This window comes from Coregonus lavaretus (assembly GCF_964263955.1).
Source record: "Coregonus lavaretus genome assembly, chromosome: 8".
In the NCBI taxonomy this organism is placed as follows: Eukaryota; Metazoa; Chordata; class Actinopteri; order Salmoniformes; family Salmonidae; genus Coregonus; species Coregonus lavaretus.
The window spans coordinates 39,041,752-39,054,300 of NC_139995.1; the positions used below are offsets into that span (position 1 = coordinate 39,041,752).

The following is a 12,549-nucleotide window of genomic DNA, read 5'->3' on the forward strand; positions in this document are numbered from 1 at the left end:
TGACCAAAAGAACTAACAACCAGATTTGTTTCTGGTCTATAACTTCTGGTGGAAGAATGAAATTGTATGAATTGACTTATCAAAATAACGTTTTAATGAAAATATGTAATTCATTGTTATTTTTATATGTTGGTAACAGTTTTATAAAATATTGCGTCGGGCCGCACAACGCCATTTACCTGTGACTGTATTCATGATACAGCACTGCCTCTTGTGCTTTATTGCTTAATTATTGCACACAGAGTGAGTCCATGCATATTATTATGAGAAATTTGTACTCCTGAACTTATTTAGGCTTGCCATAACAAAAGGGTTGAATACTTATTGACGCAAGACATTTCAGCTTTTCCTTTTTAATTAATTTGTAAAATTTTCTCAAAACATAATTCCACTTTGACATTGTGGGGTATTGTGTGTAGGCCAGTGACACAGAATCTCAATTTTATCCATTTAAATTCAGGCTGTAACACAACAAAATGTGGAAAAAGTCAATGGTTGTGAATACTTTCTGAAGGCACTGTATAGATTTATACAGGACAAGTGTATGTCCAGATGAATTCCAGAATAGTTTTGAAAATGTTATTCAAATGTATATGAATGGCGGTTCCCACAGTGTCTCACCTGTCTCCTGGCCTCCCTCCTAGCTCTCCTCTCAACTCTCTTCTCTCTGTGTCTCTGCTTGGCCTTGTCTTCTCTTGTAGATTATCATCTTGCTGATGTCAAGCCCACTTTAAAGACAGATACTCAATCTGTCATCACATCAAACACATGTTCCAAAGGTAGGCCTGCAGTCATGAAACACAAGGGTATGCGTCTCAAATTGCACCCTATTCCCTAAGTAGTGTCCAACTTTCATAGGGCTCTGGTCAAAAGTAGTGCACTATCTAGGGAATAGTGTACCATTTAGGACGCAACCGGGAAGTGCAAATAAGTATCACATGAAGTGCAAATTAGTATCACTGTCAGTTGTATAAAAAAGGCCACCTTGTCTTTCAGAGCCTCAAGATAGAGACCAGCGTTGGCAAAGTACATGGTGGCAGAGGAGTGGAAGATAGTGATGCCAGGGACTTCTCTCACACAAACAAACAACAAGGTTATTATGGTTTACTCTCCCCTTCACATTATCACCTACTGACTGCCACCACTACCTCTCTTCCTGCTGCTTCCCCAGGTAACCTCTTTTCCTGCTGCTTCCCCATGTAACCTCTTTTCCTGCTGCTTCCCCAGGTAACCTCTTTTCCTGCTGCTTCCCCAGGTAACCTCTTTTCCTGCTGCTTCCCCAGGTAACCTCTTTTCCTGCTGCTTCCCCAGGTAACCTCTTTTCCTGCTGCTTCCCCAGGTAACCTATTTTCCTGCTGCTTCCCCATGTAACCTATTTTCCTGCTGCTTCCCCAGATAACCACTTTTCCTGCTGCTTCCCCAGGTCTGCTGTTTCACCTCTCTGTGGGTCTCAATGTCCAAGTAGAGCTCTGTCCCTGGAACGTGTCCCAGAACAGAGTATCTCGGGCTGAAAGAGAGGAAGGCAGAGTTGGGTCACCACCAGAGCACTCCAGTTCTCAGTCAGAGCTACTGTGCAATCATTAAATAGATGCTGTCTTTTGTTCTGACTTTTTAATCAAATGTTTTTTGGCTCCCACTTTTTTAATCAATCACTGACTTTGGCCTGAAAAACCTGTTTTAAAGTGCCAAGAATGAATTGCCACCTGGCACCTGCTGATGCTGCGCTTTTTGATTTGTTTGTGCAAAACACAGGCCCTGAGAGATGAGGTTAGAAATATGCAGTGTTCAAGAACGTTCTATGGACAGATGATTCAAAAGTATAACTTTTTGGACGACATGGTTCCAGTAATGCCTGTCCCTGGCAATGATGTTCACCTCAGTCAGGTTAGTCCTATTCATCATGACCAGGAAGTTTTTGTCTGGAGACAACTTCTCTGTCACACTTCCAACCATGTTACTGAGCACTGCAATCGTACCTGCACACAAACACAACATAACAACACCTGTGTATGTACATTTGTATACATTTGTATGAACAAAAAGAGTTGGGCTGACTGGGAGTGTTAATCTTAGTCCTTATCAACCATTCACATACTACCGATACATATTTCTGTCCACTTGCCTATGGAAATATGTCTGGACGTCCCGAAGAAGAAGTAGACCAAAGACAGACATACTTAACAAGGATAGGGTCAGGGTTCAGGCTAGGTAAGGGTTGAACCGAGATGTGGACATGAAATTAGGGTTAGGGTTGAAACGGGATCTGAACATAAACCTAGAGTTAGGGTTAGCGTCAGTGGTGGAAAAAGTACCCAATTGTCATACTTGAGTAAAAGTAAAGCTACCTTAATAGAAAATGACTCAAGTAAAAGTGAAAGTCACCAAGTAAAATACTACTTGAGTAAAAGTATTTGGTTTTAAATATTCTTAAGTATCAAAAGTAAAGTATGTTTATTTATTTTTACGTTTAGCCAGGGGCACACTCCAACACTCAGACATCATTTACAAACGAAGAATATGTGTTTAGTGAGTCCGCCAGATCAGAGGCAGTAGGGAGGACCAGGGATGTTATCTTGATGAGTGCGTGAATTGGACCATTTTCCTGTCCTGCTAAGCATTCGAAATGTAACTTTTGGGTGTCAGGGAAAATGTATGGAGTAAAAAGTACATTATTTTCTTTAGGAATGTAGTGAAGTAAAAGTAAAAGTTGTCAAAAATATAAATAGTAAAGTACAGATACCCCAAAAAACTACTTAAGTAGTGCTTTGAAGTATTTTTCTAGGAAGACAGGTTAATCTACAGTACAGTATATGCTTCCAGCCAACAGGCAGCAATGAGCATGAGCCACAGGACTCACATCTATTTGCAATAAATCAGAAACTCACACACATATTCACACACTCCACTCCGTACCCCCTAGCCCTCCGCCTGCACCCATACCACCTTGTGGTACCAGGTTGGGCTATTTCTTCCTCCCTGTGTAAGTCGCTTGAAGTGCCTGTCAGTCCCTCTTTTATACAATATGACAGGTAACACCGAATAAAACAGGTTTACTAAAAAGTAAACTTTTTCACCTAAAGCGCATGGGCATTTCCATTGACTGAGGTTCTGTATCACTATCAGAGATGAGAGTACTGTCACCACAATGGAGGGGGGGGGGGGGGGGGGGGTTCATCGCGTGTAAGGGATGGCTAACTAGGAGACATTTTTCCTCCTCATATTTGGTCATTCAAAGTCTTGAAGAGCCTCATTTCAGGAAATCTGGGGTGTCCGGACTGCACTCTGGTCATAGGAAGGAGGTGTTCCACCACCAGATTCCTTACACTGCAAAAGTGTTGCTAATGAACCATGAAAACACCAGGCAGCCAGTAGCTGATGACATACTAGTCCTGTCATCTATTACAGACAGCTGTGGTTTAGAGGACAGTGGACAGACAGATATGGAAAAAGCAACATCAAGAAAATTATAGATTACTGACTGATTTCTGATTTACGGACTACACAGGATATCACAGTTGTTGTTTCTTGCAATACCTGTAGGGGTCAGAAGGGTCATTCATTGCTTTGTTCAGGATGTTCACACCATAGAGATCCTATGAAATGACTAATTCCTAATTCTATGGTTCACACCACCTCAGGTTAATATTTTAACATCAATCTGTTGAGTGGTATGAACAAAGTATCAGCTGCATCATCGCAAGTTTATTATTATGATTATTTTGAATATTGTGATTATTATCATTCAAAATGACTGTAGTCACTTTAAGAGAGTGATGTCGTGAAATTCGAATCCAACCCAGAAGCTGGTTCTATGTGCCATTCCACAGATACATAAGCCTACACGTGATCGAGAACCCACCCCCACCCCCCCTTTCCCCCCAAAATATAGCAATAGCAAAGAATAGCAATTGGGTTATATTATACTTGTGAAATTCGACAAGAGCATTGCTCAACATTACACAACATTATCATATGTGAGTCTCCTGACATTATTCTGTGTAAAAACAAAGTGTGCCCCTCACCGCTATATGCCTGCTGCCTCTATGACCTAGTTGCTGTTCCATTGCCCATATCAGTCTATTTTAAGGTGTGTTGCTCAGCTCAGAGGGCCAGGGCATTCAGGCAGGCAGCGAGGGAAGGGGTAGGTAAACAGTGTTTCAGAGAGGATAGCTAGGCCCCCTGTCACTCTCTGACCCCTCTTCCAGGTGCATTCAGCTACATTAACAACAACGCCTGCAGCCTGGCTGGCTGAGGAACCTGATGGTCTACTGGAATAAGAGGATTCCCACTGACTGGTAGGACAGGATGAAATAGGCTTGACTGATCAAAGGGCAAAATACTCTCTAATAAGACTAAAGGGCGTAAGACTTTAGTAACACAATGCATAGTGGGAGATGATACTAATTAGTGTTTAACATGGATCCCTGGTTTCGCAGCGGCAGCAGGGCATGGCCATGCTTTAGTTGCTGTACTGTTATGCTGTGGTCTAAGTGTCAATGTGGGAAATGGGAATTCCAGTAAGAAAGGCTCTTCACACGTACTGATTTATATTGACAAGGTCAGAACTACAAATTTGAAGATAATGAATGTCTTTTTAACTATAAAATATTCACAAAATGACCGATTACAAAACTCTACTCAACATAAATGTAAACAATGTACTGGGGGCTTGATCAGATCAACATTGAACTTCTGTTTCTTTCTTTCTCTACTTTTCAGATAAAGAACCTCCTTGTTTTTATATTTATTTAAATCTATTTCTGTTTTTCAAAAAAAATTCTGAGTTAAGTTATTACTGTTGAATAGACATTAGATCCAAATGGATCTGAGAGCTAAACACAGTCTGGGTCTTCTGGACCAGCTGAGGAAGATGAGGGAGACAGAAAAGCTGACAGATGTGGTGCTTGTGGCTGAGGGCATCAGCTTCCCCTGCCACCGCGTGGTCCTCTCAGCCTTCAGCCCTTACTTCCGGGTCATGTTCACCTGTGGCCTGCGGGAGTGCAATACTAGGGAAGTATTTCTGCGTGACACCCCAGCCGATAGCCTGAGTCTATTGTTGAACTACATGTACTGTTCTGAGCTCCCACTCAACAACGCAAATGTACAGGGGGTGTCCGTCGCTGCCTTCCTTCTACAGATGGACGAGGTGTTCAACCGCTGCCAGAGCCACATGAGGGAGAACATGGACGCTTCCAACTGCCTCGGGGTGTACTACTACGCCCGTGACCTGGGAGCCGAGGAGCTGGCCGACCATGCCCAGAGATACCTACGGACACACTTCGTTCAGGTGTGTATGAGCGAGGAGATTCTAGAACTAGAGGCCCATCAGCTTGGGGCGCTGCTGAGCTCTGACGACCTCAACGTGTCACGGGAGGAGACCATCCTGGACGTGGTGCTGCGCTGGGTCAGGCAGGACACTCTGGGAGACTGGGTGGAGGACGGGCGGAGTAGACACCTGGCTGAGCTCCTGAGGAAGGTGCGCCTCCCCCTGGTGGCCCCTGACTACCTGAAGGAGGCCATGAAGAGGAATATGTCCCTTCTGGCAGATGCAGAGTGTCTGGAGATGATGGAGGAGGCTCTGGAGGCCACTGGGATGCATCCTGCAGCTGCTCCCCGGAAACTGAAGCTCCGCTATGGGATGGAGACCACAGATCTGCTGCTCTGCATCGGCAACGAGGGCGGAGGGATCCGATCGCGGTATGGAAATTATTCAGAACGCAGCTTCTGCTATGCCCCCTCCACGGGCCGCACCTACTACATCACGTCCCCACGCTATGGAGATGTTCTGGGATTCGTGTGTGCCGGGGTCGTCACCGAGGGCAACGAGATTGTGGTGGCTGGGGAGGCAGGAGTGAGGAAAATGGCCAGGCAGACGGACAGGAATGTGGAGATATTCAGGTAGGAATGTGTGTTTTGAATGAAATCATCAGCAGTAATAAACCTATTGGTCAGTGATGAGAGTGACAGTCAGTGGCATACTGTTTATGTGCTGTGGCCAGGTGGAGTGTGTGGCCAGGTGGAGTGTGTGGCCAGGTGGAGTGTGTGGCCAGGTGGAGTGTGTACCCAGGTGGAGTGTGTACCCAGGTGGAGTGTGTAGCCAGGTGGAGTGTGTGGCCAGGTGGAGTGTGTGGCCAGGTGGAGTGTGTGGCCAGGTGGAGTGTGTACCCAGGTGGAGTGTGTACCCAGGTGGAGTGTGTGGCCAGGTGGAGTGTGTGGTCAGGTGGAGTGTGTGGCCAGGTGGAGTGTGTGGCCAGGTGGAGTGTGTACCCAGGTGGAGTGTGTACCCAGGTGGAGTGTGTACCCAGGTGGAGTGTGTGGCCAGGTGGAGTGTGTGGCCAGGTAGAGTGCGTACCCAGGTGGAGTGCGTGGCCAGGTGGAGTGCGTACCCAGGTGGAGTGTGTGGCCAGGTAGAGTGCGTACCCAGGTGGAGTGCGTGGCCAGGTAGAGTGTGTGGCCAGGTGGAGTGTGTACCCAGGTGGAGTGTGTACCCAGGTGGAGTGTGTACCCAGGTGGAGTGTGTGGCCAGGTAGAGTGCGTACCCAGGTAGAGTGTGTGGCCAGGTAGAGTGCGTATGTAAACTCTGCTTGCTTAGCGAGTACCGCTTCCTCCTTATTTGGCTCACACTGAGGCTTGAACCCAGGGCCTCTTCCTTGCTAGCACACGTGACCGCTGTCGTGACGTGACTTACTTTAATGTATGACTGTTATTTATCGAATCACCTAACTATGTTTAATTGTCACTCGATTAAATTAATCTTGTAACAATTAACTCATTAGGAATTTGGGGCACCACGGAAGAAGTTGTTTAATGAGTTACCATCTCCCGAATTAAACTCTTAGAAGATATGTATGTTATATATATCGATAACAGTCACTTATTAAATAATTACCTCTTATCAGTCTCATTCTGAACGTCACATAATCCTTGAACCTGCAAAAACCCTAGCCTTATTGATGAATCAGCAATACACAAATTGACATAATTATTTATTTACTAATTAACTAAATAATAACACAATACAAACACACACAGGTTATTGATTACTAACGTAATACAATGAAAACAGGTCCCTAGTGGACTGGACTAATATTAGCATGAATGCTTGGGTAGTGGAGGGGTCAGAATGGAAGGGAGAGACAGAGATTCAAACTATCGTAGTTACATTGGAGACTACGCTCACAGTAATCATAATACTTATGCACCCTAATAACGCTCATTTGGATTAGAAATGCAACATGTATTTACGTGTTGCTGTCCTCGATAGTTGAGTTGATGATGTAGGACTCTGGTTTGCCCACCAGAGATCTCAATGTCCTTGGTAGAGTTTCTGGTCGTAGTGGTGGTTAGAATGGATATACTTCAGATGTACCAGCGGTTGTCTGAGAGGGATTGTCCTCTATCTCGTGTCTTTAGTGAAAGTTATCTAGACGACTATACAGTTGAAGTCAGAAGTTTACATACACTTAGGTTGGAGTCATTAAAACCCGTTTTTCAACCACTACACACATTTCTTGTTAACAAACTATAGTTTTGGCAAGTCGGTTAGGACGTCGACTTTGTGCATGACACAAGTAATTTTTCCAACAATTGTTTACAGACAGATTATTTCACTTATAATTCACTGTATCACAATTCCAGTGGGTCAGAAGTTTACATACACTAAGTTGACTGTGCCTTTAAACAGCTTGGAAAATTCCAGAAAATTATGTCATGGCTTTAGAAGCTTCTGGTAGGCTAATTGACATAATTTGAGTCAATTGGAGGTGTACCTGTGGATGTATTTCAAGGCCTACCTTCAAACTCTGTGCCTCTTTGGTTGACATCATGGGAAAATCAAAAGAAATCAGCCAAGACCTCAGAAAAAAACATTGTAGACCTCCACAAGTCTGGTTCATCCTTGGGAGCAATTTCCCAACGCCTGAAGGTACCATGTTCATCTGTACAAACAATAGTACGCAAGTATAAACACCATGGGACCACGCAGCCGTCATACCGCTCAGGAAGGAGACGCATTCTGTCTCCTAGAGATGAACGTACTTTGGTGTGAAAAGTGCAAATCAATCCCAGAACAACAGCAAAAGACCTTGTGAAGATGCTGGAGGAAACAGGGACAAAAGTATCTATATCCACAGTAAAACGAGTCCTATATCGACATCACCTGAAAGGCCGCTCAGCAAGGAAGAAGCCACTGCTCCAAAACTGCCATAAAAAAAGCCAGACTACGGTTTGCAACTGCACATGGGGACAAAGATCGTACTTTTTGGAGAAATGTCCTCTGGTCTATTGAAACAAAAATAGAACTGTTTGGCCATAATGACCATCGTTATGTTTGGAAGAAAAAGGGGGATTCTTGCAAGCCGAAGAACACCATCCCAACCGTGAAGCACGGGGGTGGCAGCATCATGCTGTGGGGGTGCTTTGCTGCAGGAGGGACTGGTGCACTTCAGAAAATTTATGGCATCATGAGGAAGGGAAATTATGTGGATATATTGAAGTAACATCTCAAGACATCAGTCAGGAAGTTAAAGCTTGGTCGCAAATGGGTCTTCCAAATGGACAATGACCCCAAGCATACTTCCAAAGTTGTGGCAAAATGGCTTAAGGACAACTAAGTAAACGTATTGAAGTGGCCATCGCAAAGCCATGACCTCAATCCTATAGAACATTTGTGGGCAGAACTGAAAAAGCGTGTGCGAGCAAGGAGGCCTACAAACCTGACTCAGTTACACCAGCTCTGTCAGGAAGAATGGGCCAAAATTCACCCAATTTATTGTGGGAAGCTTGTGGAAGGCTACCCGAAACGTTTGACCCAAGTTAAACAATTTAAAGGCAATGCTACCAAATACTAATTGAGTGTATGTAAACTTCTGACCCACTGGGAATGTGATGAAAGAAATAAAAGCTGAAATAAATCCTTCTCTCTACTATTATTCTGACATTTCACATTCTTAAAATAAAGTGGTGATCCTAACTGACCTAAGACAGGGAATTTTTATTAGGATTAAATGTCAGGAATTGTGAAAAACTGAGTTTAAATGTGTTTGGCTAAGGTGTATGTAAACTTCCGACTTCAACTGTACATGCCAGCTGCAGACTGAAATGATAAGGTCTAGTGCATTGTCTTCTTCTTCACCTCGTGTAGAGGTTGAGAGGTTGAGAGTTTTTCCATTTCAAACGTGTGGACTAACGTCTCACGTTTTCTGTTCTTTCTAGTCTAACCATTTTGTAACGTTTAGCTTCAGCTTCACGCTTCTTGGTCTTGTAGAGTGTCAACCATTTTAAGCCGTGGGGCTTACTGGTCTTGTAGAAATTCAACCATTTGCAACGTTTGGCTCATGCTTCACGTCTGCTGGTCTTTCTAGTCTAACCATTTTGTAACGTGTAGCTTCACGCTTCACGTCTGCAGGTCTAAAGGTTGATTTGTTTTTCAAGGCTTTTTATGCACTCGGGGTAAAAGGGGCGTTCCATCATGTTTACACGATCTCTGATGTCACTCGGGGCGTGGCTAGTCACTGTGCATAGTTTATATGAAAAACTATTATCTTTAGAAGAAGACTAAAATCACATTCCTATCTTCACCAAAATACTCTCATACTTAATAATATATTTTATACAACATTTAGATGTAAACTTGATAGATAGAATATGTACACTTTCTGAGTTACAGTTATTACTTGATACCATCCTTAATGACATCACAAAATAATAAACAATATGACATTATTATTCTTTAGATCCCCACTGACCATTTTCCACATTCTTTTAAGTAGGAATATTGTTTCATCATCCACTTTTGGATGTTGGAGTCTTGGCGGGAAGACTTCCTTTGTCTCACAGGGAAATTCTTTCTTCCCATACTAGAGACCAAAAGGAGTCATTTTCTGCAAACTATTTATGACTGGCTGTTAAGTCATAAAACTGGCCCCCAGGAAAGGGGGTGTTCAAACCTTTGCCTAGCAGGAATGATCCTCAACCCATGAGGGCAAGTCATGACACCTCCCTCTTGAAGCGTCTTACCAATCGGCACCACGCGAAAAGCTAGCTATTCGCTGGCGCAAGTGGCGACACTTCAGACTGCTACGTGTAGACAGGTAGAGTGTGTGGCCAGGTGAGAATGATGGTCAGCACTCCTGTGTTCATTTTAGCATGCTAGAGTCGGACTAAAACCCCTGTCCCTGACTCTTGTCTGTGTTGGCCTCCTCAGGTACAGGGTGGAGGCCCAGGGGACCTGGGAGCACCTGAGCTCAGCTGAATACCGAGACTCATACGCGCTGGGGGCACTGGGTGATACTATTTACCTACTGGGAGGCCAGATGAAGCTGAAGAACCAGTACCTCATCACCAACTGTGTGGAGCGCTGGTCCCTGCAGGGTGGGCCTTGGCGTAGTGCCGCCCCGCTACCCATGCCACTGGCTTATCATAGTGTGGTCCGTCTGAAGGACCGCCTCTACGTGCTCGGGGGTCGAACTCCACAGGTAATGGTCTAAAGAGAAGGGGTTTGATATACAATAAGATGAATAGTCAGTCAATGCTGCTCTGTATTAGCTGTGTGTGTGTGCGTGTGTGTGTGCGTGCGTGGCCAGGAGGCATTTCACATTTGTTTAATTCAGTCTCACAACATCCATGTATTTTTAGAGTCCCTCATTCTCACTCATGTACACACTATGCTTGAGGCTGTGAGGCCTTGTGAGCAGAGAGAAACACTATCTGTGTCAGTGTGTGACTGTGAGCCCGCTCTCTATCCCCTCCTCCTTCTCTAAACTCTGCACCTGTCCTGTCCTGTCCTGTCAATCCCCCTGGCAGTCCTGGCGGATGGACGACGAGCCAGACCGCTTGAGTAACCGTCTGTTGGAGTATGACCCTGAGACAAATAAGTGGACAGAGCTGGGTCCCATGAAGCACTCCAAGTACCGCTGTAATGCTGTGGTGCTCAATGGGGAAATCTACGTGATGGGTGAGATTTAAAAGATAAATAACACATACGCCGTTTGGTTTTTAGCACATTGCTTTCATTCGTTTCATGATGGTCATGACGATGATGGTCACTTTGTGTCAGCAACCAGTGATTATTCCTCATAATTTGATGTTCAGTGTCTGATTTCTACTAGAGAAACCCCTCAACCCCCCTCAACATAAACAGTATGTTTGGACAGATTAGATTTCAAGAGTTTTTGAAAGTAGTACTTGACAACACAGGAAGTAAATGTCCCAGTACACGAAAACAACCCAGTTGTGTTCTAACAGGGGGCATCGGCTGTGAGGGGGTAGATCGTGGGCAGTCCCGTCGTTGCCTTGATGCTGTGGAGATCTACAACCCTGATGGAGACTTCTGGAGAGATGGGCCCACTATGCCCTCTCCGCAGCTATCGCTACGCAGCAATGCCTCCAACGCCGGAGTGGTGGGGGGCAAGCTATATGTGTGCGGATACTACAAGGGAGCTGGTAACTAAACCCACTTTCCTTTCCACTGTTCATAAAAAATAGAAACCCGCACACTGCTCTCGCTAGTATCACTTAATTTTATTGAAGCTTACGTGTCGGCCTCTAGGCCTTCGTCAGAGCTTTGAAGGCCAAAACGTAAGCTTCAATAAAATTAAGTGATACTAGCAAGAGCAGTGTGCGGGTTTCTATTTTCTTTGAAGTTATCGCATTATTCCCATGCACCTGCAGCAAGTGCCTTTTCGACTTTCCACTGTTCATAAAACTGTGACATCATGTGGGACTTGTTTGAGTAAAAGATGACCTGTCCTTTTAAGAACTTAACAAGTTGACTGTAGCTGAATGCTGTTTAATTTGATTGCCGCACCACTCTTTAAAATGCCTGATTCTAATAGTGACAAAAATTATATTCCTGGCCTATCCCGATCCTTGTTTCCCTCAGATCGTCATGAGGACATAATCAAGGACATCCTGGAACTAGACCCATGGGAGAACTGCTGGACCGTGGTGGCCCGCCATGTTCTGATGCATGATGCCTACGACGTCTGCTTGGTGGCAAGCCTCAATCCCCGGGAGCTCATGTCTCCCCCAGCAGACCTAGTAACTCAGTGACACCCACCCACCCTAAGGTCTAAGGACCTGTTCTTATCTAAGAGCAGCTTGGGCAATAATATTTTTTTATGAAAACTGAGAGCGGATAATATTGAGGAAGACCTCCTGTGGGCCAGGAGTCAAAATTCAGTAGTGCTGGCTGATCCTGGTGGTGCTTGTTGGTTTACTGAGACGCATTTGATCTCTTGTGACATTACACAGTTAGTGTTTGAAGCCCTGACCTGAGTGGGGCACTACACAAAATACAACTCTGCACTTGTCTTGAACTGTATATGACCTACTGAGTTGCACATTTAGAAGTAAACATTGTATTTATCTTCAATGAATATCATACCTTAGTGGGTTTTATGGCACAGCTTGTAAATATAATTGTTGCGATTTTGTATGTCGTTGTAAAATGCATCTGGCTATCTCTAGAATAATGGAAAGTAAACCATAGACAGGTCCTTCACAATCTAGTTATTGTATATCAATCATCCACCGCTTTTTACTCTTTAC

At 44.4% G+C, this 12,549-nt stretch overlaps 1 protein-coding gene across 1 annotated transcript; it reads left to right on the top strand.

The window, feature by feature from the left end:
• Positions 1-4,819: 4,819 nt before the first annotated feature.
• LOC311133150 (kelch repeat and BTB domain-containing protein 12-like) lies at positions 4,820-12,051 on the top strand (the record flags this gene model as incomplete). Its single annotated transcript, XM_084166591.1, has 5 exons — positions 4,820-5,898; positions 10,205-10,475; positions 10,804-10,954; positions 11,245-11,442; positions 11,882-12,051. The coding sequence occupies 5 exons, from the start codon at positions 4,820-4,822 to the stop codon at positions 12,049-12,051; spliced, it is 1,869 nt and encodes a 622-aa protein (XP_084022717.1).
• Between the last annotated feature and the right edge of the window lie 498 nt (positions 12,052-12,549).